The sequence below is a fragment of the Sciurus vulgaris genome, assembly GCF_902686455.1.
Source record: "Sciurus vulgaris genome assembly, chromosome: 8".
Classification (NCBI taxonomy): Eukaryota; Metazoa; Chordata; class Mammalia; order Rodentia; family Sciuridae; genus Sciurus; species Sciurus vulgaris.
The window spans coordinates 100,125,737-100,153,302 of NC_136468.1; the positions used below are offsets into that span (position 1 = coordinate 100,125,737).

At 35.2% G+C, this 27,566-nt stretch overlaps 1 protein-coding gene across 2 annotated transcripts in view; it reads left to right on the top strand.

The window, feature by feature from the left end:
- RALA (RAS like proto-oncogene A) overlaps window positions 1-27,566 on the top strand; it is a 78,856-nt gene that overhangs the window by 38,843 nt on the left and 12,447 nt on the right. For both annotated transcript variants that reach the window (XM_079151769.1, XM_079151768.1), the window contains 2 exons: window positions 20,977-21,134; window positions 23,174-23,382. In XM_079151769.1, the coding sequence (XP_079007895.1) occupies window positions 21,021-21,134; window positions 23,174-23,382 (323 nt within the window). In that variant the 5' untranslated portion in view covers window positions 20,977-21,020. The remainder of the gene's footprint in view (window positions 1-20,976; window positions 21,135-23,173; window positions 23,383-27,566) is intronic.

Sequence of the window (27,566 nt, forward strand, 5' to 3'; positions counted from 1 at the left end):
TCCATTTTTTACAGTAATAAGTAATCAGAAAGATCCTGCTAGTGAGCCAAAATCTGCCTATATTTGTCTTTTCCACAGTAGTTCTAGCTTTAAATTCTAAAAATTATCTCCCAGTCTGTGGCTTATCCTTTCATTTTCATAAACTGCATTTTAAAGAACTGAAGTTTTAATTTTTGACGAAATCCATTTTCTCCATTTGATCTATGGATTTTCCTTTAGTCTTGATCCAAGAAGTCATTATCTAACTGAAAGTCTCGTGCCTCATCCTATGCTTTCTTCTCAAAGTTTTGCGATTTTAGGTTTTACATTCAGTTGGGTTTTGTTTTGTTTTGTTTTTATTTTCATTTTGTTGTTGTTGTTGTTGTTTGGTTTTTTAATGCTGTACTGGGGATCAAACCCAGGAGCACTCTACTACTGAGCTACATACCCAGTCCTTTTTATTTTTTTTATTTTGAGATAGACCTCACTAAGTTGCTAAGACTGGCCTTGAACTTGAAATCTTCCTGCCTCAGCCTCCCAAATTGCTGGGATTACAGGCATGCAACTCCACCCCTGGCAGTTTTTACATTTAAAGTAGTCCATTTTCAGTTACTTTTCATATGCTATGAAGTATGGATCTAAGTTCATTTTTTTTCATGTATGGATGTTTAATTGTGTCAGCATCATTGCTGAAAAGTTTATCCTTTCTTTACTGCATTGCCTTTGGGCCATTGTCAACAGATGTTGAAAACTGTAAACAACCTAAATGTCCACTAATGAGTGAATGAATAACAAATTATAGAATTTCTTATACCATGGACTGCTACTCAGCAGTAAAAGAAAATGAACTATTAATATAAGAAAAATGGTTGATTCTCAAAGTTATGCTGGGAGAAGGAAATCAGATAAAACAGTACATATTTCCACATTAATATGTACAGTTTTTATATATCAGTTTAAAAATTAAATTTGCCAGTCACAGTGGCATATATCTGTAATCCCAGTGATTTGAGAGACTGAGACCAAGAGGATTGAAAATTGAAGGCCAGTCTTGGCAACTTAGAAAGACCCTGTCTCAAAATTGAGACAGGGCATAAAAAGGGCAGGGCATGTAATGCAGTAGTTCAGGATCCCAGGTTCATCCTGAGTACCAAGGAAGGAAAGAAAAATTGTTTAAAGTTCTAAAGAAATCAGTGTAAGAGAAGCAGTGTATATTGCATAATTTCATTTTTATATAGCTCCAGAAAATTCTGACTATAATTATAGAAAGCAGATCAGTTTATGGGAAGAAGAGATGAAGGGGAAGGGAGGAGTTACAATGTGGTACTTTTTAAATATGTGCAATATATGTTGTACTTCAGTAAAGATGTTAAAAATAAAATTCTTAACATTTACATAGAATAGCATAGTTAAGCAAACTTCATAGACAAGATTTTCTTTTCCCATTTCTTAATCTATTCTTCATACTGTTTGGCTTATTATTCATATTTTAAAATGATATGTAGATATGAAAATAGAGTTTCAAAAATATTGTAATCCATATAAATTCATTTCAAGTGTTTATTTATTCACATCACCTCTTGCCAGTCCCTAGAGAGTCTGTTAATCTTCCTTGGTACCATTGTTCAGCTGCTACATATCCATTTTGCTTGTTATCATTTAACCCATTTGTACCCAGATTGTTTACAAATTACATTAGTAGAAATTGCACAACGTACCAGGATCAAAGCATAAAAGTTTTAAGGGGTAAGGAGTGAAAAGGGAAATGAGCAGAGTCAGATCACATGAGAAATAGTATTAAGGAATTGAGACTAACCTGAGGAATTTTTAGCAAGGTATGTCAAACTAATTTCACCTTTTATTGCGATATGTTGAGCTTACATAAAAATGCAATATTTATTAAAGGAACTTGGTAGTAACTTTGATATTTAAATCTTTACTCTGCTGTCTTACATGTATTATCATGCTCTATTCATTATAGTTGCATCCTGTCATCTGAAATGTAACTAAGCAAGGTCAAAACATTTCTTGGGTTAATGAGAGTGGAAACTATAGGTATAAGAATTTATTCTACTGAAATTTAACAAATACAGATATCATCTGGTCATGTTTGTGATTCTCAAATTGAAATCTTATAAAATAGCATGTAACAGCTTTAATCTTTTATTTTTTTCTTTCAAATCTTTAGAGTCAAAGCTCACTAATTTGGGATTAGTTATATGGCTACTACTGATTAGTGACAGCAGCACGAACCCAGAAAAGGGGGAAAAGTGCTTTATAAATTGCAACTAATTATCTGGCAACTGGATGTCTTGTTGTGAAAGAGTCTACTGAAACATGTATGTATCTTCATAAAGCACCTGTCACTGTGCAACCAGGACCATATGTGTGACTGGGTACAGTGGCACTTGCCTGTATTCCTAGCTACTCAGGAGGCTGAGGCAGGAGGATCTCAAGTTCAAAGCCAACCTCAGCAACTTAGTGAGGCCCTAAGCAATTTAGTGAGACCCTGTCTCAAAATTTAAAAAGGGCTTGGAATGTAGTTGATGTGTTTGAACACCTGACACAACATGAAACTGCTAGGTCATTTTGTGACCAGTCCTGCAGGAAGTTAAATTCAGGCTCAGTTACTTAAACTCAGTTCTCTAGTATGACATATTGGTGAATATGGAAGAGAGTACCAGTTCCGCTATTAAGTAAAACAAATATGTTCAGTCTGACCCTTGAATCTCATCATCCTGGACCAGTTCCAATTTTAACTCTACCACAACTCTGTAGAACTTCTTTTAAGTGTTTCTTCTGAGCCTTTATTTCCTCATATGAAAATGAATGACTTTGATTTTTTTTTTTTTAACTTCCTTTTGTGGTTTTTCAGTTTCATTTTATTTACTTGGCTTAAAAAAAATCTCATAGTGAAACATCTTGGTAAAAACGAAAGCAACTTGTTAAAATTGTATATTGTAAAATTGGAAGAAGTATTTAAGCATACCGAAGGATATTGGAGGAGGTCCCCATGAAAAACGTACTTTCTGTGGGAATTGGACCTTCTAAAACTTTACCTGTTTGGCTGTCGAACTGCCCTCTATGGTAGTTAAAGCCTGTAAGCCTTAAATAATAATAAGGCAATTCAGCTTTACTTCCAGCCACTAGTTTGAATTTAGATGCACACGTTTACTATTTGAATTTCAAATATGTGATTGATTTCTAGTGATAAAAATTTTAAAAGACAGGAGGTTTATTTGGGCCTGAGCCTGCTGCCCAACCTTTGTGATACTGGATCATTCCTGATGAGCCAAGACTATCCCAAATAAATTCCTTTAAGAGAAGGTCCCCCCTCAATATCTATTTGTCTTTCTTTCTCCCCCTCCCCTCACTCTGTCCCCATCTCTCTCTCTGAATTAGAGCAATAGGACATGGATTCTAGTCCATATTCATCCTGTTAGAAAACAACTAAAGAAGATTGTCCCTTCGTTTGACCACATAGATAATTGCTAAATGTGGATGGAACTTGTCTAAAATTAATATTCTCTGGTCTCTTCTGCCACCATCAATCCACCTATAACCCTAGACATAACAGTGATTTGCACTGTGGCATCCATGACTGCATCTCTTCTTTCTCAACTACCACTCTGTCCCTCTCACCTCCCCATACAAAGTCTAGGTATATTTTTGCCCACCTCTTGCCTGGTGTTTTAATTACTTTGTGTGTGTGTGTGTGTGTACTGTAATTTAACCCAAGGGTTCTTTACCACTGAGTCACATCCCCAGTTGTTTTTACTTTTTATTTTGAGACAGGGTCACACTAAGCTGCTTAGGGCCTCTCTAACTTGTTGAAGCTAGCCTTGATCCTGCTGCCTTAGCCTCCTAAACTGCTGTGATTACAGGCATGCTCCACCCACACCCAGCTTATGACTCCATAAATTAACTATTTTTTTTTTAATTTTAACATGATCAAGTCACAAATTGAGATTTATTAGCACTCAATCTTAGGATGAAGACTGTAGGTGCTATAAGATCTTCTCATGGAATTTGAGTCTTTTTTTGTTTTCCTAGCTTTTAACTTCACCTAATCTTTTATATAACTTAAATTTAGGATTTCACACATTCCAAATACACTTTAAAATAAAACACTGGTAAGCAGTTCATTGTTACCTTACCTTAATGACTCTCAGTGCAGCATACCTCCAGGATTCATCATTTTAAGGTGACCAAGAGAAGGTGAAGGAAATTTTTTGAACTGCAGATGTCTTCTTTCACTCATGGTAATAAGATCTGCTCTTATTAATCAGTGTTTCAGATTTTCTGGGGGAATGGGCTCTGAATAAGCTCAAAATTATGAACAGAATTTTTTTTTAGTTTATTGGCAACTAAAGAAAAGAGTTTTAAAACATATAAAAAAGACACCTGATCTTTCTTCTATATTTATCATGTCTAATTTGCAGTTCTTAAAAATTAAGTTGCTGGCTTTAGTGACATATATACTTTTTTTTCCCCCTTCTGCTGGAGATCAAACCTAGAGCCTCACACATTCCAAGCAAGTGCTCTACCACTGAGCTTTACCCCTGCCCCCCAGCCCTGTAGTTTTTTTTAAATACAAAGAAGTTTAGTGTGGCTTCTGTCCAAAAATATTTTTCAAATTTGTGAAGGATTTCATTAGAAATATACACAAGCATACACTTTACAAAGTGCAGTGGCTAGCGTTTAACTCAAGAATTTTTATTATGAAGGAATACTGAATTTCATCTCATGCCTTTTCCTTTTTTCTTGCATTGGTCAGGTGGATTTTCTTACTGGGCCTCTCATGAGATTGTATTTTAATAACACGTGCATGCACATATGCTTGTTCTCTCTCATCAGTATTGGGGAATCAAACTAGGGCCTCTTACATGCTAGGCAAATGCTCTATTCCTGATCTACCTTACTAACCCTTTTTATTATAAGATAGCATCTTGCTAAGTTCCAAGATTGGCCTTAAACTTATAATCCCCCTGCCTCAGCCTCTCAAATCACTGCAATTACAGATGCGTGCACTTTCCCAGCCACATAATTTTTAATAGTAAACTCGTATTTTATTTCTGGAATAAAAGATACTAAACTGTAATGATGATGATGATGATGGTGATCATGGTGATGATGGTGGTGGTACTGGGGTTTGAACTCAGGGATGCTGAGCTACATCCCCAGTCCATTTTATTTTGAGATAAGTTCTTTCCAGGTTCCTGAGGCTAGCCTTAAATTCATGATCCTCCTGCCTCAGCCTCCTGAGTCACTGGGATTGCAGGTGTAGGCCACCATGCCTGGCTGGATTATTTTTTACTGAGAATAAGGTTTAGGTGTTGGTATTTTATGAATTTTCTGTATTCACAATAAGATTTCATAGTTTTTTGGTGAGATTTTTGCTATTTGGCACCACTTTGTTTATTTAAGGTACTGTAGATTAATCCCAGGGGTGCTGTACCACTAACTATAACCCCAGCCCCCCTCCTTTTTTTGAGACAAGGTCTCACTACATTGGCTAGTGGTCCTTGAACTTGTGATCTGTCTCAGCCTCCCAATTAACTGGGTTTACAGGTGTGTGCTATCATGCCTGGCAGTATCAGTGACTTTATAAAATGATTTGGATAGACTTTGTCTGCTCTCCATGAGAATTTTCTTTTTTTTTTTTCTTTTTTTTTTTTTTTTTAGAAGAAATTTCCTCTAAAACTATCTGAGCCACAAGCCTTGTACAGTTTTAATTCTCTCCTGCTTCTTCTGTAGCCATAGTAAAGATGAGGTGGTAATCACTTAGGAACTGAATTTTTTGTTTATCAGACTTCACATCAATAATGTGACTTTGAACATGTTTTTAAAGTTTTCTCTGGCTAAGTTTTCTCACCTATTAAATGTGGAAAAGAAAAAAAATAAATGTGGAAAAGATATAAAGTTGTTTTGAGGGAATTCTGAGATAATTAAGTAGTTGAAAAGATGTCTGACATGGACATTCTCCCTTACCATCTTATCTAGGTATTGTGGTTTAAAATCATTCTCTTTTCTATCTTTCTCTTTCCTTGGAATTTTCCATCCAGCCCCACAGTGCGGTTGGTTGGATGCTCTGTACAAAATAGGCCTAGAAGAAGATAAAAATTCAAAAATATTAATATGGGGTGATAGGGCCAGAGAGGTAATGAGGTAACATTTCCCCTCTTTACTTTCTAAGCTGTATATGTTGAACATATGTTACTTCTAAAATCATGAGAAAGTGTTGAGTTCAAGTTCCACAGGTGCCTGTGCCTGTTGGGGAGTGATCAACACCAATGAGATTTGGAGTACAGCCACCTTTAAGATAACCCTTGAAAATGAGCCTGGGATAAACAACTGGTAATACTCAGTATTCATTAAACATAATTTGAGGTAAAATGTCTGTTATATTCATTGTCAGGGGATTTTTAAATATAAAAAGCGACATTTACAATATCTTTGGTAAACAGTAAGCATCTTTTATGCTATATACCAAGATGTTAACCTCACTGGATGGGTGTATGTTGCTGTGTGTATCAAGTCAAGTTTAAATTACTACTTTATATTCTACCCCTTCCTTTTTCTTCCTCTCCTTCCTCCCTCATTTTCCTCCCTGTTATTCCTTAAAAGAATTTGACTATTCAACAACAGTTCCAAAAGGTAGCATTTCATCAGGTAATATTTTAAAAGATTTTAGTAAAGATTAATTGGCACAAAGGAAATCTTTTAATCATCAGTTTTAAATTCATGGTTAGTAAAAATAATTCCAATGGGTAATTTTCAGGGTCTTGATTGATCAGTATGTCGTCATATAAATGAATGTTAGCCAGCCTGTTCCAGTGCTGTGAAAAAAAAAATATATATTTTGAGAGGAAAAAATCATTTCAGCCCTTCCTAATAGCAATGAATAATACTGGCTCTCCTTTCTTCTCTATCACATTTTACGCATTCTAATGCCTTTTTATGCCAGATAGTGCCTAATCTAGCGAAACTTTTTATGATTTTTTTGGTTATCCATATCAGGAAACTGACTTATTTTTTTAAAGGTGGTACCAAATAGTAATATTCTTTAAAGCCCAGGCTAATTTTAATTGGATGTCTTTGAGATTTTTCATAGTTGCTAAATTTGAAATATTTGGGGGTTCCAAATCCACTCAGATCAGGATTTTAACTCAAATTTGTAGTGAAAGCCAGTAGACTAAATTCAGGCGTCTGTCTCCTCTCATCCCCAACTCCCTGTGAAAATGATGGAAAAAATTTACAGACAGAAATTTGTAAAACCTTAACAGCACTGAGGATGGGAACAGATGGAGTGACCGTCAGCAAAGCAGAGACTGCAGATTCTAGAAGATGCTGTTAATAGATGAAGCAGGGTGGAGGAAACCCCAGCTCAGCATACCCGTGAGTGAGGGCTGCTAGTGGACTCTATTCTTCTCTTGGTGACCTGAAGAAACCTTAGTGATGAATTTGTAGGAACAGAGAGCCAAAGAGGGCATGATATTAAAGGGGTATTTGTGAAAAGCCAACTGAATATCCTACCACACAGATAATGCATATAATGATGGTAACATTAGTTCCCATGCTAAATTTGGAAATCAACTTCCAAAAAAAGTTTTTTGAACTTTCAGCCTGGGAAAACTGAGATCTAGTGAAAATATTAGCAACTCGATAAACTTGCCATGTTTTGATAGTTAGAGAAGAATCCAACCTGTCAGATCTGTTCATTGTCCATTGACCATAATAGTGAAGCATGTCCATTAAATGCCATATGAACATGTATATTCTCTTCCTGATCTGTTTATGGGAAGCAGATCTACTTAATCAGAGAAGAAACTGCTCAGAGAACTAGGAGAGCCAGAAAAAAGGAAACAGACTGGTGACATGAAATTACATAAAATATGGTACATATATGGACTAATAACTCACAAAATATAAAAATATAAAAATGTTCACCCTCTTTAAGTAATCCAAAATATAATAGGAAATAACAGTGAGCTCATCTTCCCTATGTATGATTAACAGATTTAATAAGAATACCCATTGCTAGTAGGAATGTTGTGAACAATTGTGCATGCTAGGGTACCATACTTTGAAAGAGTAGTTGAACAATATGTGTGATAAACCTTAATCCATTTATTCATTTTTCCATTTCTTAGAATCTATTTCATTTAGATGTAGAAATAGGTGGTCATTCATTAAAATACTGAGGAATTTGAAACAGCTCTGATGTTTTGTATTATAGAATTTGGTAAGTAAACTGCTCTAAGTCTGCAGAATGATATATTACATAACTGTTAAAAAATATAGTTATAACTGAGTATGGTGGCACATGCCTGAAGTTCCAGCTACTCAGAACACTGAGGCAAGAGAATCATTTGAGCCCATGATTCTGGACAACATAACAGTCTGGACAACATAACAAAACCTGTCTCAAAAAAAAAAAAAAATTTACAGTTATGAAGTCAACAAAACAACAGAAAAGTTTAACCTAAGTAGAAAGGAATGCAGAAAACAAAATTGTATATTGCAGTTTAATATACCACCAATATGCCTTGTTCCCATTGCTGCACTTGATTCTAAGATCCATAAAGTTAGGGATCCTTATATCTAAATAACAACCCCACCCCATTCCCTCTCAATGCCCAGTACAGTACCTGGCTCTATGTTGATGGGCATAAGAAAAATAATGACCAAAAAAAAAAAAAAAAATCCGAAGACAAATTAAGAGATCAGAGAATCTACTATGCAAAGAGAGAACTAGCATGCATTAAAAAGCAAAATTTAGGGCTGGGGAGATAACTCAGTCGGTAGAGTGCTTGCCTTGCAAGCACGAGGCCCTGGGTTCGATCCCCAGCACCGCAAAAAAAAAAAAAAAAAAAAAAAAATTTAATAGATACCTTAAATCAGAGACCTTACTTAGATTGTTCTTTTAAAATATTTTACTTGCTAATAACTGTTGACTAATCAACCTTTTATTAATATTTTTTCAATGTATGGTTATATGTGAATTTTAGTTAACCAAATAACCTACTCTTCCCCTCCCTCCCTGCCCCCTGCTCCAGGTTCTGGGGATTGAACCCAGGGCCTTGACCATCCTACTTATTTTCAAGCTAGATAATTCAGGCATGGTTGGTCCAGTTATTGTATTCTGATTGAATTGTTTTAATTAGCAAATTAGATAAGTTCATAAATTTATCAATAAGAGAAACAGATGGACTGTGTATGTACTTAATTTATAGCTCATACACAGAACCTAAATTATACTTTTTTAATTAGAAATTTTACACTTTCAAACTTGAATATTACTTCTTTTTTCACCTTTGTGGCTGTTAAATTTAGTAAATAAAAAAGTGTATTTAATTTTCAAATATGTAATACATTTACATGATTCAAAATTCAATATATATATAGTCTTTACAATTAATTATAAATCTACATCATCTTATTTTGAAAGCACAGTTTAAGGACAAATGTTAAAATAGCTGTAAGTAAATACCGATTTATTGGTCTTTTACTCTGTCTTTGAGGTTCTAGTCTGTTACTTTTCAGCATTGCTGAAAACATTCAGAGTGATGTGGTGGCAAAACCGCTGGGGCTGGTGTAATAAATCTGCTTACACTTAAGAAATACTTATATTCTTCTTTTAAAATATTTTGATATTTTCAATTAGTGTCTGAGCCCAGCAGTACATGCCTGTAGCCCCAGCTACTTGGGAGGCTGGGGCAAGAGGATCTGATGTTCAAATTACCATCTTGGGGCTGGGGCTGTAGCTCAGTGGTAGAGCACTCGGCTCCTATGTGCGAAGAACTGGGTTCAATCCTCAGCACCACATAAAAATAAATAACTAAAAAATATTTTTTTAAAAAAACTACCACCCTGGGCAACTAGCAAGGCCATTTCAAAATAAAAGGGACTGGGGGTGTAGTTCAGTGATAGAGCATCCCTGGGTTCAATCCCCAGTACTTCAGAAAATAAATAAATAAAGATCGGTGCTGATTTCCATCATTTTGTTGCACTAGCTCTTCTCTTACTGCCCCCCAATCCCTCCACTCCCACCCCCAGAAAACTGCTTGGTTTCTCTTCTTACTCTTTTTCACTCAAGCCAGAATGTTGGTTATTTGGCTTGAATTCTCTCTTCCCTTCACCACTTATATGTAATCTATCCCCTAGTTTGATTGATTTTTTTTCTTTTTTTCTTTCTTTATATCTTTGGAACCCATCCATCCTTCCTCCATAGTCCAGAGTTGTCATCACTCTTTAGTCCCCACCTGTTTCTGCCTTCTAAATAATAGCCTCTCACTTAAAAACTTCTGGTGTTCTCCATTGCCCTAAGGATAAAATTCTGAATATCTAACTTATAATGTTCATGTCTGGATCTTTTACCTTATATAGCATTACTTCTCACCATCACTCCAGGTTCTCTTGGTTTGCTGATGCTTTGCCTTTCAAGTCTCATGTGTTCTAGAAATTTTTCATTCATTTTAACCATGGTAAGGGTTTTACCTTTGTGCTACTGCTGATAACTTTGTACTGACTGGGGGTAGTGTTGCATATAAAGGTAAGATATTCTAAAAAGATACCAGAATGTTTTAAGTTATCCCTTATTAAATACTTTGTATTAGGTATTTTGTGTGTGCTATTTTATTTATCTTAACTGTGTTACAAAGAGGCTGTGTACTTTGAAGCTTCCTGATTTTAAAGGTCCATGCTTTGGTAGGCAAGGTGGTAAACCTCAAAGCTCAGGTGGCTAAGTCAGAAGGATCTCAAGTTCAAGGCTTGAGGCTGGCCTGAGCAACTTAACAAGATCCTATCTCAGAATAAAAAGGAACTGGGGATGTAACGGAGTGGTAGAGCCCTCCAGATTCAATCCCCCCAAAAAAAAAAATTTTTGTGCTTTAATCAATCTGACATCTTGTTTGACAAGCCAAAATTTTACAGATAATGCAAAGTGTGAAGCCATCTTAAAGCAGTTTTTAACTTGCATGTCCTTAAAACAATATTTCTCCCCTTAGTTGAGTCTTTGTTATTATTTTATGTTCTCCTTATTCAGATTAATTTAAAAATATTAAGTTATTGCATTTCAAAAGTGAAACGGTGCCTCAGAAACTTTGATTATTTGTTACTGCCAAACTTGATTGCATATTTTTAAATGAAGGAAGAACTGCTGGTATAGGATGCCAGTTACTACTAAATATTATTTTGTCTGGACTTCCTTCCATCTTCCCTTTTTAATAATTAATGACTAAATGATAAAACTTTATTTATAAATAGTCATAATATAGTAGCTTCTTTGTCCCTTAAAATTTGTCAGATTTTGGGGACACCAAAAACATGAAACATTAAAAAAAAAAAAAAAAAACTGATTAGTTAGACATCATCAAAGTTAAAGGCTTCTACTCTTCAGAAATCAGGATAAGAAAATGAAAATATAAACTGGGAGAAAATAATTTCAAAATATATTTCTGATAAAGGATTTGACTCCAGAATATATAAAGAACTCACTAAAAAGACAGAAACAATTTTTCCTTAAAAACCACAATGAAATACCAGTGTGAAAAAAATGATAAATGTCTGAGATAGACATGACAATTATCCTGACCTGATCATTACATATTGTATCCATGTATTGAAAGATCACACTAGTGTCCATTTACTGTGTGTCAATTACAAATTAAAACACATGTTAAGGATACTAAATACTGAATGAATCAATCAACAAGATGAGAGTGCTGACAGTACTTGTTAGCTGCTACCTCTTGGTGATAATGCAGTACCAAGATAGAACTAATAAAAAAGCTAGAGAATAGGTGCTTGTTGGATTTAATTCATATCATCTTAGAGCCAGAGAGGACCTTAGAGATGATGTGCCATCAGTTATTGCTCTTTCTTCTGGGAGTACATGGGTGTTTTTTTTGTTTGTTTGTTTGTTTGTTTGTTTGCATCTGCTTATTAAAGCATATGTATCAGCAGGTCCTTACTTAGTTTTTTTCCTGTAACTCCTTGAGGACAAAGACATTGTAATGACCCACCTTCCCCACCTCTTCTGATGCTTGGGATATTGTAGGCACTCAAATGCTTGCTAAATGAATGAGTGAAAGTGAGTTTCAACTTCTCTTATCCAATATGGTAGCCACTAATCAGTAGCTATTTAAATTAATTAGAATTAAATAAAATTTAAAATTCAGTTCCTTAGTCACACCAGCCACATTTCAAGCATTCATTTACCACATGGAGCTAGTAACTTCCATATTGGACAGAACAGAGAATATTACCATCATTCTAGAGTTTTATTGCACAGGATTGGTCTAGACTGTTTCCCCTATTTTGCAGCTCAAAATGAGCTCAGAGAAGTCACTTGCTCAAAATCAAACCATCAGAAGCAGAACTGGGATTAAAAATAGGAACTCCTTAATCAATAATAAACTTTGTTAAGTCATAGTTCTGATTCATTTCAGAATTCCAGTTATATGTAAGCTTAATGTATAACTCCATTGGTATTAAAGAAAAATAGGCTAGAGAATAGTCTTACATGACTGATTGATTCCCACCTGGTCACTTGATTCATTCTTTTAATATGCGGATTCTATTTGTTTACATTTTTATTTAGAAATTGTGCACTGCATTCACATGATTAGTCAGTCCACTTCCTTTGTTAGGATTTTGCATTAATGTTAAGCTAGCTTTCTAAAAGGAACTTGGAAATTTTCTCTATGCCTGGGAACATTAAATAGTATTAATGCCATCTGTTCTTTAAACAGCTGGGAAAATATACTTATGATTTTATCTAGGCCTGGTTATAAACTGAAATCACTCTAAATCCTTTCAGAATAGAATTGTGTATCTTGTCTTTTTTTTTTTTTGGTTGAATGTATTCTGACTCTTCTAAACTGCTCAATTTATACAAATGCCTTTTAACTTTTTGATTGGATATTCTTAATGCAGATGGGAAGTGTCATGTGTGAGTTGTTTACATGAAATACTTTGCCTCTACCTACTTGTGATTGGTAATGATTTACTAGAAAATGAATTTTAGTGATCATAAGCCTTTAATCTGTTTACATCAGAGAAGAGGTAAATGCCTTTAAATCAGTCACAGTTTTTACCAACCAATATTTTTGTTAGACTAAAGCCTAATGATGAGCTTCTTTATTACAGAAGTCTGAAGATAATAATGAACTCTAGAAATATAAAGAACATTGAGGTTTTTGTTTTGGTAGACAGAAACTATTTGAGATCTTGGTATTTTTCTTTAGTTAAATGTTAGAAAACTAGATTGGTTCCTAGAAATTTTCTTAACGTTTCAAATAGATACCTTAGAGTTTATGTTGGAAATTTGTGGTCCAAAGTTCCTTGACCCACTTCCTGTGCGTGGTAGGCTGAATAATGGTTCCACAAACTTTCCATGTCCTAATCACTGAAACCCATGAATGCTATCCTATGTGGCATATTTTGCAGATGGGAAATAATTTTGACACAGGGAGTTTATTCAGGATTATATGAATGGGCCCTAACTATATCTCAAGTGTCCTTGTAAGGGTACTTTTGACTACACTAGAGGAAACTGCAATATGGCTACAGGTACATGGATTGTAGTGGTATAGCCAGAGGCCAAGGAAGGAATGTTGTGGTATCTAGAAGTAAAAGAGGTAAGTAACACATTCTCCCTGGGACCCTTCAGGAGGAATCAGCCTGCTGACCCTTAATTGATTCACTTTGAACTTCTGGAACTATAAGAAAATCAATTTCAGTTTTTTGATCCATTAAGTTTGTGGTTATTTGTTAAAATGGGAACAGGAAACTATTACAATGTGGCATTTGTTAACTAAATACATGAGAACAGAGACTGTAGACTATGGGAATCAACTCCATATCCTCAGCACCTAAAAGAGAGTGTCTTATAAAAGGTAGGCACTCAGTGTATTTGGAGGGGTTAGGGATAGGGTTAGGTGGGGGAGAAGAAGGAAAGAAGAAAGGAAACAACTCAGGGAGCATATAATTACAGTGAATCTTATGGAGCATGGTATAGGTGTCTATCTTCTGGATAGAGCAGAGAAAAACAGTAGGGTTGAAGTCTTGAAGCCCACCCATAACCAAATAGATTTCTGTAGTATTATTTGAAGGTACTAGTTTAAAAGATTGAACAGTAAGAAGTAGAAAATAATTGAGAAACGAATTAAGTCAAACAATTTGAAACTCTAAAGATCCCTGTCTCATTTGAAGAAGAAAAATTCAAATGCGTGCACACATGTATGCCATATTTAATTAAAACTCAGATTCATTCCTACCATTCAGAATTTATATAAGGTGTCAAGAAATAGTTGAGTATACTCGTGTCAAGTGAGTGCAAGAAACAGCCTTGTATTATTTTATGACTAATTTTAATTTTATTAAAAAAACAAATTGTATATTTACATGATGTAAAAAAGTCAAAATGTGCAAGATGATATACAGTGAAAAGTTTCTCTCCCACCTCTACTTGTTACAGTTTCTATTCTCCTAGACATCCTATTACTACTTTTTATATCCTTTCAATTATATAAAAAAGCATGTCCTAAATATTCCTTTTTGGTTTTGTCTTTTGGCAGTACATAGCATATAAGATACATTTTTCTACTTCTTGTTTTGTTTTTCACTTAATGTTTGAGCTCCTTCTGTATCAATTCATAAAGCTTCCTCGTTTTTTATGGTTATATATTATTCCATGTATCAGATTTATACTTCCCACAAACTTGATTGAATGTGCCTATTTCTTTACACCACAGATGTACAAACACTTTATGTAAAGGGCCAATAGTATTTTAGGCTTCTAGCCACATAATTCTCTGTTGTGTATTCTTCTAGGTTTTCTTTTATTTATAACCCTTAAAAACATAAAAATCATTGTTTTATTGTTGTTTGTTTTTGTGGTACTAAGGATTGAACCCAAAAGCTTTCTGCCACTGAGTTAAATCCCCAGCCCATTTTATTTTATTTTGAGACAGGGTCTTGCAAAGTTGCCAAGACTGGTTTCTTACTTGTCATCCTCCTGCCTTAGCCTCCCCAGGGGCTGGGATTATTGGTGTGTACCATCATAGCCTAACATAAAATCTATTCTTAACTCACAGGCCATATAGAAACAAGCCAAAAGAGCTATGGTTTGCTTAACTTTGCAAACATTTTTATCAATGCAATGGGTAAAACAATGCTGTCCCAATATAGTTTTGTTTGTATTGCTCTTATCTTGTGAGGTTGAAAGTATTTAGAGCTGTTCATATTTCCTTTCCTGAGGCTCTTTGTATGTTTTGCCCAATTTTCGGCAGTTGTTGATCTTATTTATAGTAACTCTTATATAGGGAAATTATCTTTTTTCTATGAAATGGGTGAAAAAAATCCCCAGTGAATTTGTTTTACTTGGTTTATAGATGACTTTGTCATGTAGAAATTTCATTTGAGTTTTAAAATTTAGCAAACATTTTAGGACTTGGGTTTTACATAATATTTTAGGCCACCTCTAGTCTAAGCTTATAAGATAGGTCTTTTGTGATTTTGTTTCCCCCCCCCACCCCCGTGCCTTTGTTATCTTTTAATTCTTTGATTTACTTAGACTTTATGTTGTTTGAGAATAGTTCCAACTTTATTTTTTCCAGATGACTCACTCATTGTCCTGACACCATTTATTGGATTATTTTCCATCCTTCTCCTCTCCATTTAAAATATTGCCTTTGTTACTCATTGTACTATAGTATATATTTAGATCTATTTCTGTATATTGTTTCATTGGTCTAAAATAAGCTTGCTTTAGAAGTCTCAATCCTTCACTAAATTATCTGTATGATCATATTTCATTGAAGAAATCCAGATGTACTAGAATAAATCCCCAAATTCATATGCCACCTGCCCCAATATATACTTGTTCTTTGCTTGACCTCACTTCCATTACAAAGGAAGAAATGTCCCTATAAGAAATGCTCCTATAAGGCTCTGGATCTCCACTCGCTGGTCCACTCGGGAACTTAGCTCACCCTCTCTTCTGCACCATTAAATTCTGCCCCTTTTTAGGTGATTACCATACAAACATTAAAAATATTAAAAAGAGGACTGGAGTTGTGGCTCAGTAGTAGAGCCCTTGCCTGGCATGTGTGAGGCCCTGGGTTCGATACTCAGCACCACATATAAATAAATAAATAAATAAATAAATAAAAATCCATTGACACTAAAAAAAGTTTTAAAAAAATTTTAAAACTAACCATACAACAGACTTTGTTCCTGATAATACTAGCTCTGACCCCATTTCTTCATTCCTCTTAAGAGTAAAAATCCATTTCTATACCTAGTCTTCAGCCCATTCCATTCTTGCCTTATTGGTTACATAGCACTTCCTAAGGTCACCAGCAGTCTCCATTTCACCAAAACTAGTAACCAGTTAGTTCTTTGTTCTGTCTCTCGTCACTGTATCTCATCTCAGCCTCAGCAAGATTGAGTTAACCAACTTTTATAACTGGGATCACTCTATTTCCTCCGTCTGAACCAACCTGTCAAGTTGTCTCAGTGCCCTTTCCTCTGCTGCCTCATATTTATCCTTCTTATCCTTAAGAGAGTTTGTTCAGTTTTGTGAATTTAAATACTGGACTGTAAACTGATATTCAAAGTTTTGTCTCTTGTTTCTAGCCTCATCCCAGAAGTCTGGACCAAAATATCCAAATTCCTAGTCAACAACTCTAATTAGGTATCTACTACATAAGCATATCTTTTGATCTCTTTCTTAGACCTGTTTCTTGCTAGCCTTTCTCCATCTTAGGTAGCATACCACCACACATTCAGATATCTGGGGCAAAAGTTTAGAAGTAATTCTTGCCACTGCCCCTCACGGCCCCCCATCCAGTCATCTAGCAAATCCTGTCAATTGTTTCTCCATCCTGGCCTGGTCTTTAGCAAGACAACTTTAGTGGCCTGAATTTCTTATCTGTTATATGAAGTTAAAATAGCACATGCCTCATAGAATTGTTAATATATGGAGTGTGGTACTCAATTAAGTTGGCATGTACAGAATGCTCAGAACAATGCCTAACATTTAGTGAGTGGTCAGTTAATGTTTATTTTTGTTATCCCCCGAATAGGTAGTATTAGGTACTATACCAGTACTAGTTGTAGTGGTAAAGCTAGTATTTTTATCATTTCCACTAATGCCACTATATCCCAAATCTCTGTCCTCTCTTGCATGGACTCCTGGGATAGCCTCCTGAACTTTCTTTTCTTCTCTTTTTCGTGTGTACACGTGTGCGTGTATGCGTGTGTGTGTGTGTGTGTGTGTGTGTGTGTGTGTGTGTGTACTGGGTACTGAACCCAGGGCTTGCCTAGCAAGACTGAAGCTCTATCACTAAGCTACATCCCCAACCCCTTTATTTTTTATTTTGACCTCAGGTCTTGCTAAGTTGCCCAGACTGGACTCAAACTTGTGAACCTCGTGTACATTGATATCTCAGCATTTGGGGGGGGCGGGGCATAGGGGCATTTTGGGGGCGGTATTCTATCACTGAGCTACATCCCCAGTCCTTTCCATTTTTTATTTTGAGATAGTCTTTCTAAGTTGCTAAAACCTGCCTCAAACTTGATCCTCCTGCCTCTCCTTCCCAAACTCCACTTCTACCCTTTATTCTACACACACCAACCAGGGTAATCTTTTTAAAAGCATAAATGATATTATGGCACTGTTCTGCTCACAGACCCTCCATGAACTTCCCTTTGCAATTATAATAAAATCTAAACACCTCCCCATGACCTTTAAATTTTTTGTGATTTAACCTTTGTTCACCATTTAGTCCTACCTCATTTTGCTCTCCTATCACTCATCAGGCTTCTACTCTGGCCTTCTGATCCCTAGAACATGCCAGTCCTCTCCCATCTTAGGGTCCTTGTGCATATTATTCCCTATGTCTTAATGCTGTGCCCTCAAAACTGACAGTTCCTTTATGACATTCAGAACTCAGCTCTCAAACGTCACCTCTTCAGTAGAGTCATCCTGGACCATCTGGTTGAAGTAACCCATATCTCAACTCTTTATTCCATTGTGTCCCCCCCCCCCTTTTTTTTTTCATTGCACTTAGGACTAATAGAAAAAGGGCATTGGCAGTTTACTATTTAAAACAACATCTAGTGTTTTAGTTTGAATTTCAACATCCCAAAAGGCTATGTGTTGAAGGTTTAATGGCCAGCTTGTGGCACTATTGGGAGGTGATAGAGACCTTTAGCAGGTACAATCTAATGGAATGAAGCTAGGTGATTAGGAGCATGTTCATGAAAGGTATATTGGACCCAGCCCCTCCTCTACCTCTATTTGCTTCCCATGAAGCCACCATGAAGTGAACACCATTGCTGTACTATGCTGTTTCCACCATGATGTTCCGCCTCACCACAGGCTCAAAGCAATATGACCAAGTAACCATGGCCTTAAGCCTCTGAAACCACGAACCAGAATAAACCTTTACACCTTTTAAGTGAATTTTCTCAAGTATTTTGTCACAGCAACAGAAAATTAACCTGCCAGGATTAAGCAGCTTACGTTGTGTGGTACCAAGTTTATTTAATGGGGGCAAGGAGTATTTCCCTGAATGGTCTCTTAGAAGTCTACAATGTGCCACTCATAGTTTTTAGGAAATGTCTGCACATTGGAAAAATATCCTTGGAAATCTCTACCTTTGTCTATTTCTGAATCACAGACTATATTTTAAATTGTTCTGGAAGGAAAAATGTTTTAACCATTTGGTGTAACTGCTTATTCTCTCTCTTTCTCAACCCATTTGATGTAACTGCTTAATTCTCTCTCTCTCTCTCTCTTTCTCTCTCTCTCTCTCTCTCTCTCACACACACACACACACACACACACAAACACACACACACCTTAGAGTATTAATTAATTTGGTAACACCCTGACCACATGTGTTACTTCCTGTTTTAAAAATAAAAGTTACATAGCCATAAAATGATGATAGTTACCACCAAGAAGGGATCATAATAGTGAAAAGAAATAATTTCCTCATTTATTTAGAAATGCCAGCAATAGCATACTCCATAAACTGGTTTGAACTTCATATCTTCCAGTTTTTTGGTTAGTTATCTGTAGTACTTTCATTATTACTATTTTAAGTAGTGATGATCTTTCAGAATCTAATGACCATGTTCCCAGTACCCAGATGAAAGAAGGGCTTAGTCTAAAAGTACAGATTGTTTTTTACCATGCCCTTCATAGTTGAAGCTGCTTCTGCTCAGATGTTTATGATGTAATAATAGTAACTGGACCAAAAATTGCACGTATGGTGTGAGCTTAGTTTTGCTGAATATAGTGAAGGTAGTCTCAAAGGAAATGTGTTAACATGCTCATGCTGGTAAATGAATAGTAGGGTTGTATTTTGCTTGAATGCTTTTCAGTAATGGGCAAGTACTCCACCACTGAACTACATCCCCAGCTGCTTTTCTGTATTGGGCACAAATAGGTTTATGGGTATGACTTCTGGGTAAGACTTAAAGTAAGGCCTGGCTCTTTGATTCCCTATACAACTGGTATGTTACGCATAGATCCATGGCCTTAGCTTGTCATAGGATCTCAGGTAGCAATAGCTGCTTTACATCAATTGGGTCTGAAGCATTCCTCAAGGTTAAGTCTTGCTATCTGCATTTGTAGTCATTCATTGAACAAACATGCACTGAAGGGCTAATTTCACCAAGCCCTGTTTGTTATATTAAGCATAAGTTAAACCAAATAGACATGGCCCCACACTGGTATACTCTAGCAGAGAAGGCCCATATCAAACAACTACACAATCAATTTCAATTTGTGATAAGGGTTGTAAAAGAAAAGTAGTAGATGTTATCTAAGAATACAGGGCAGGGGAAAACCTTATTTGTACTGAGAGTTACAGGTAAGGCTGAAACCCAAAACCAGAAGTTAGCCACATCAAATAAAATGTGCCAAACAGAGGAAGAATACATAGCAAAGGCTGAGAGGCAGAGGAGAGAATTTAAGGAACAGAAGGAGACCAGCATATGTTTGAGGTAGCTGAGTAGAGAAAGATTAACCCAGATAGGGATGTAAGCAGGACTGGGCATGGTTCTATGAGTTGCAATTAAGAAAGCTATATCTGTAACCAAAACAAATCAGAAAGATGCTTAGGAGGAAGGTATAATCCCCTCTATTCCCTAATAACAAAAAAGTCTCTCTACTCAGGCCTCATATGTACACTGAGAGTGCTTGTTGTAACCCCACAGCCTTTTTTCCCCTAATCACATGGCCAAAGGTAACTGAGTAATCATTACTACCATATCACTACAGCTTCTGTAGAAACCTGGTCTTCTCTACACTGAACACCTAAATGTATTAAACAAATGCATATTCTGAGAAAAGTAAGGGCACATTAAGCCCAAGTATTTAATTTAGATTGACTATCCACCCCAGGAAACATATATGTTTTAGTAATATAGTACTTTTGTTATGCAGTGTTGGATTCCATCTGTAGTTCTGTTACCAAGTTGTTGGGATGTGGTCTTTCTTGTAACATGATAAGCCTTTCAGTGAGTTCCTTAACATAAAGCATGGCAGTCTCTTTTTGATCATTTATTTCTTCCTGAAATTACAAGGATCATCTTTTTAAGTATTGCCAGTATGGATTAATATGAAACAGTGATTCTTTAACCTGTTTTCATAATTTCTGTGAATATATTCCAGTGTAGCTAATACCCCATTATTGTCAGCATGCGATTGCACTGGGAACTCCACATTTGGTCACAGCTCATTATGGAAACTGTTATAAGAGAAATACCCTTGAGTCATATGCTTGTTTCATTGCCATGGCATTCTCTGATAAGTGGTTCTTTCCCTAAGTAAGCACACTTCATTTGCCATCTGTTTATAATCACTGCAGAATGAAAACTAGTATCACGAACCCTAGGGACATCATATCTCTTTTCCTACACTGGAATTCTGAAGAAGAATGTACTGAGCGTTACTTGTCCTTTCATTCTTCTTAGATCCTTCTTAATCCTCCAGTGAAAACTCGACAACACAACACACGATGGCTGCAAATAAGCCCAAAGGTCAGAATTCTTTGGCCTTACACAAAGTCATCATGGTGGGCAGTGGTGGTGTGGGCAAGTCTGCTTTGACTCTACAGTTCATGTATGATGAGGTAAGCCCTAACTTCATAATGAGTATCAAAGTCTGGCTTTGAGAGAATATTCTCTACCTTAGTTTTGGTGCTATTTTGTATAGATTCCTTAAATCCTTAAAAGCTACTCATAATATATTTTTCTATTTTTAAGTTCAGAGCCAACATCTATATGTAACTTGATTTTACAAGAACTCAAGATCCTTAAAAACCTCAGACTTTAAAAACAAAGCAACACTGAAATCACATCTTTTTTTTTTTTTTTTGTAATCTAATTTTATCTTTTTTAAATTTTTGTCCTTTAATGGAGACTCCCACCTTGAATTAATAGGACTGGTAGATGCAGACTTACTGAGACTTGAGGTTAGCATACATAAATGGTTCTTTATGACCTCAGTAGAAAAGTCAGTTCTTTATTGTAGATTTATTGCAGCACCACATACCTTTAACCAGATAAAGACCATGTCACTAAAGTTTGTAATTATTAGACAGTTTTTTAATTTGTGTGCATGTATTTATATCAGATTTTATTATCCTTGAGTTAAGGTTTCAGCCTATATAAAAATAATGTATTCTTTTCCTAGAGGACTACTATCAAGTCTTAATGATGTAATAGTTAATAATCTGATTTAAGGATTTATCCTCAGCACTTCCTCTCAATAGAAGCTGGGTTTTATGGTGGCAATGTATTCTTTTTTTACTTAATCCTCATAACAATCTTGCATGGTAAGTAATAGCATCCCCATTATACAAAAGAGAAAACAACCTTAAACAGGTTATCCACCTTGCCCAAAGAAGGGCAAGGGTTATAAGTGTTATACCTGGTATCTTCTACAAAATGAAATCCTGCAAATTTTAACACCCCAAGTCTTTTTTTAATTGCCTGTACATTTGCATTTCTTTCATACACATCCCATTCCCTGAAATTCATTCATTTTCCTGCTCGTTGGTGACTCTGAAAAACAGTTTAGGGAAGAGGAGGATTAAAGTGGTACTTTAAATGAAATTACTGACTGATTTGTTCAGTTCCATTTTTCATATTATTCATTTGATAGTCTTTCCTCAAACTAATCCTTTTATCAGTCCCCTTCTTGATTACTGTTTTGACTTCCTTACTGGAAAGCAAAAGTAAGAATATCCACATGCCTAACTTTTGATGATGGTTAATCACAGTGTTAGCATATAAATATGATAGAAAGTTGAATAACTTTTGCAGTTACAAAACACTGTCCATTTTCAAAATAATTGTTTATGAGTGTCTACCAGTCTAGATACTATTCTAGACTTTGAAGATATAGTGGCGAATAGCATATCCAAAGTCTTTGCTTGCAATGGTTAAATTTTAATGGTGGGATATAGAAATTAAGCAAATAAATAACAGTATCAGATGATAAAAATATTTATAGGAACTAGTAAAAAAACCCACAAAATTCTGTGTATACATGTGTGTACATACTAACAGTGATGTCAAAGAATTCATTAAGATATATGAAAGAAATTTATGGAGTGGATGACAAGAGTAGGAATGTAAAGTTTCTTAATTGCATTATTTGAAAAGTCAAATTTGGGAAGAACTCAGTTCAAGATTTGACCTCCTATAGAGTAATGTAAGTCACTTTATTCATATCATTTTGGAGAAAGAAAAGACTTGTACTTTCAGTGCTTACCTAAATATTGAACTATAAGTTATTTCCACAGTTCTGGAACAGAAATTTATATTCAGTATCTCATAAAAACGTGTTCCTAAAAATTTGATAAAATATATGTGCAATAGTTTTTGCATGTATAATGTTTTTTGTTGTTGTTTTGTTTTGTTTTTGGTACTAGGGATTTAACCCAGGGGCACTTAACCACTTTTTTTATATTAGAGACAGGGTCTCTCTGAGTTGCTTAGGTATAGTATTTTTTAAGAAAACAAAAGGCATTATTTTCAAGCTGTAAGCAGCCTTAGCAGTAATAATAATTCAGTCCCATTTCTTATAAATAATTATTTCAAAATAAGAAGTTTTGAAAAGCAAAAGTAGTAATTAAAAAATAGATGTGTTTTTCATCTTTTCTAGTTTGTGGAGGACTATGAACCTACCAAAGCAGACAGCTATAGGAAGAAGGTGGTGCTGGATGGTGAGGAAGTACAGATTGATATCTTAGACACAGCTGGACAGGAGGACTATGCTGCAATTAGAGACAACTACTTCCGGAGTGGGGAGGGGTTCCTCTGTGTCTTCTCTATTACAGAAATGGAATCCTTTGCAGCCACAGCTGACTTCAGGTATGTTTGAGAATGATATTGTTCATAACATAATACACAAAGTTCTTTTCTAGAAACAAGGGGATGATGAGAGCTTCTTGCTCATTAGTCTTTTACTATGTCTCTATTTGTGTTTATTCTTACTTCGATATTAGTATATGACTCTGTCCACTGTGTATATACACACAATATTCAGGAAACTTTACTTACTCTTACAGCCATCATATTGCTAGCCTGTTAGAACTTGAGTTTATGGCTTCTTCAAGGATCCAGAGAGTTCCTTTATGCATTCTGAAATATTTTTCTTTAAAGTACTACTACTGTGCTGATAGTTAATAATTGGATCACATAATGAGCTCTTCCAGATTTTAAATCTTTTTGTGCTAGTCATTGATTTCTGAGCACTTGTGTAACACTCAGTAGGCATGTTGCCATTTTCCTAACAATTCAGGTGCCCAGAATTTTAAAAATAGAAATAATATATCATTATAGACTGGCACACTAGATTGTGTTCTACAATATGTCTTATTTACTTTTGCTTAGCCAAAATCCATTTGATTTGGGGGGATAGTTTTGGTGAATGGGAACAAGGTTCCTCTATATATCTAAGAGAAATTTGGTATAAATAAGGTTGAGTATTCTTGCAAATGCTATTTGCATAATCAAACATGCTCTTTAATTCCATATTTTTATTTTTGTGTTATATATCAGCTTTGGTTAAGGGGGACACAAAAGAAGGATGTAATATATCCTCTCATTTCAAAATTTATACAACCTAGTTGAATATATAAAGCAAGAGCAAGTTCAGGACTATGTAAGGAAACACTGGCAGTGAACACTATAAGGATCCAGGAGGGGAAGGGAACTGGGAAACATCACAAAGTAAATTGAGCCTGAAAGAGAGGATTCCACAGATGAAAAAAGAAGGCATTTCAATGGCCATACGAAAAACTGGACCATTGTTTATATAGAGCATTCCATTTTATGTCCACTTGAAAGTCTCAAGAACTTAAAGGATTCTAAGATAACTTTTTTTTGTAAAAAGGCATGCCATTGAGAAACTAAAATACAGATGTATGTAAAATTAAATTTGTTAGTTTTCTATAAGGAAGGAATTTAATATATGATAGAATACAAACAGTGGTAAATCTAATAACTTGCAAACCTAGGAGACATGTCGAAAGTTATATAAATGTCAGTGCTTATTCATTCATTCAACAAATATATGAGAGCTGAATTTGTAGCAGGTCCTGTTCTAGGTAATGGAATAAATTTTGTCACCATAGTTACTAAAGCTAATGTGGTATTTCAAGGGAATAAGGTATTTTTATGGCAAGAGAGAATCTTGGGCTATTACTGTTAAGAAAATAAGAATGATTCGTTACTCTTCTTGTGTACCTCCAATGTGGTGCCCTTCCCATAAATAAAAATGACCCCAGTGACTCAACAGCAATGGGGATAGGCATTTTTGAGAATGGTTACAGTAGGCACTCCACATGGTACCCCACTCTTTTACTGAGCTTGATTATGTTTTCCTTGATAAGGTTAAAAACTCTTGAAAGCAGGATCCATTTCTTACCCATCTCTATCTCTAGAACCCATTGTTTGCACAGTTAAGGTCATATAACAACACTGTACACATTTAATAAATATTTGATTTGATTTGATTTGAAAACTCTTAGCATTTTGGTGCTCTCTTTCCTTATATCAGAAGTAAAGAAGTTTGACCAGACTGTAAAAGAACATTCCTATTTTAAAATTCTCTAATAGCTTCTAAAACTATATTTAAAGGGAGCATAACATTAAAGAAAATGTGTACAAAGGATATAGACACCCAGAAAAGTAACTAATAAAGCTATTAGCTCTAAAGAATATTGTTTTCTCACCTCTGATCAGTATATCCAGATTTTTCATGGTCATGTTTCTGATACTGTCAGTCATACCATAATTTCAGATTCCTGCAGCATCTGACTAAAAGTAGCTTAGTAGGTATTTATTAACAGAGTAATGGGTATATGTATACACATGACCACAAGTGCTGGAGTCACAAACATCTGAATTAGACTCACCTTCTGGTTATTATTGAGACTGAGTGGAAAGTCAGTTGTTATCTTAGTTCAGGCTGCAGATCTTGAAGGAAAGTGGTTAAGAAAGTATAGCACATTTGTCATTACCAACCCTGGAAAAAGGTTCTGGTTGGCCAAAAGCTTCTTCACAAATACATCGTAAATGTAATAGCCATGATAGTAAGTGTTGACATGCTTTTTTGCAAGGTGTCATTTGAGTGGCAGGAAACAGCACTGTGTAACTATAACTGTACAGTTTAGCATATAATACCCAGATACTGGTCTTTTTAACATTTTTATTTTTTAAAAGGATTTTTAAGGTAAATACAAATCAGTGAAAGATGGATGTGACTTTCTGTGTGGTCCATAGGCCATACATAATAGAAAAATAGAGAATTCAGGTCCAGAGAACTTGCTACAAGCATTGAGTCTGTTAGAATATTTGCTACCTATCAGTAACCAGGCAAATGAAGTAATAGCAGTAACACTACCTAATATTCACACAGCACTTACTGTGGGCCACTGTTCTAATCTCTTATGTAAATCAGTTCACTAATCAAACAACCCTAAGAGGTAGATATTACTGTTTCAAAAATTCTAAGCTATACATTTCTCAAAAATCAGAACTATGACCTGGCCTCTTGGCATTATAATTGGCAGTTTTCTTGAGAGTATACAAAATAATGCTTACTATTAGTAAATTCTTAAATTTGACTTTTTGAAAGTATTGTCCACATTTTTAAATGAAGAAACTGAAACACAGGGAGACTAAGCCACTTGTCCCACCCAGGTCATAGCAGAGAATTAAAGTCCAGGAGGTCTGCTTCCATAGTTCTGAGTTTATCAGTGATGCTATACTGGCACTCATTAAGCTAATGACAATTCTTTCATAAAACGACCTTTCATATTTTTCAATAGAATATGTCATGTTTTCTATTTCAATATGGCACTTTCTCTACTACTTTTTCTTTTTTAATGTATCAAGATTTTATATAGGGCATTATTTTTAAATCATTTAAACTATCTATGACAGTATGTTGTTGTATTACTCATTGTTTTGTTACTATTAAATATAACCCTCAACTGAAACAATATAAACTTTTTTTTTTTTTTTTTCAGGAAAATTTGATCTGATCACTGTATATAATAATGGCACTTCCCTTCTCCAGTTTATAATTGCAGCAGGCAGTAAAGTGTCATATAACATGGAGAACCTCACCATAATGCCAGACCTCTCGGTGTTTACTGTGTATCAGAGATGGGGTCTCTCATGATCAAGTAGTTTGGGGAACTAAGTCTTCTTGGTCAGGGTTTGTTTCCTTCATTATCCTGTTATGAGAACCCCTGTAGTATCTAACATAGAAGTTGGAAGTTTTCTCTGGAGTTAAATTTCTCAGGCTCAAATTCTTGATCTACTCAATTGTGACTCTAAGCAAGTTAACATTATTTTTGTGTGCCTTAGTATCTTTATCTGTAGGATAAAAATAACAATAATAGTACTAACTTCATAGGTTTGGGTAAGAAGTAAATGAGAGAATGAATATAAACCATCTAAAGTACTTCTTTGCCTGTAGTGAACACTTGGTAAAATATTGTTGGTAATGGAGGTGTTCAGGAAATGTTGTTTAAGAATACAAAATAAGCCAATCTGAAGATAAGCCATGATTTTTAATTTTTTATTTTATTTTATTTTATTTTATTTTATTTTATTTTAGGTACCAGGGATTGAACCCAAGGGCACTTAAACCACTGAACCATATCCCCAGCCGTTTTTATGTTTTATTTTGAGACAGTATCTCACTGTGTTGCTTAAGGCCTCACTAAGTTGCTGAGGCCAGCTTTGAACTTGTAATCCTTCCTCAGCCTCTGAAGCCACTGGGATTACGGGCATGTGCCACCACACCTGGCCCATGATGATTTTTATCGTGACTCAAGAATCACCATATGATCCTTGCGAAATCAAGTGTACTTTGCTCATCTGCCATTCACATAGTTCATTTTCTCAATTTTAACCTAAACTACTTATTTTCATTAGTTTCAGCACCTTAATAATTTCAGAGGCAAAGATAGCAAGATAAGTAAATTTAAGTCTTACATATTTCCTTTCATTTGTTGATTTTAAAAGTGAATTGAATATCT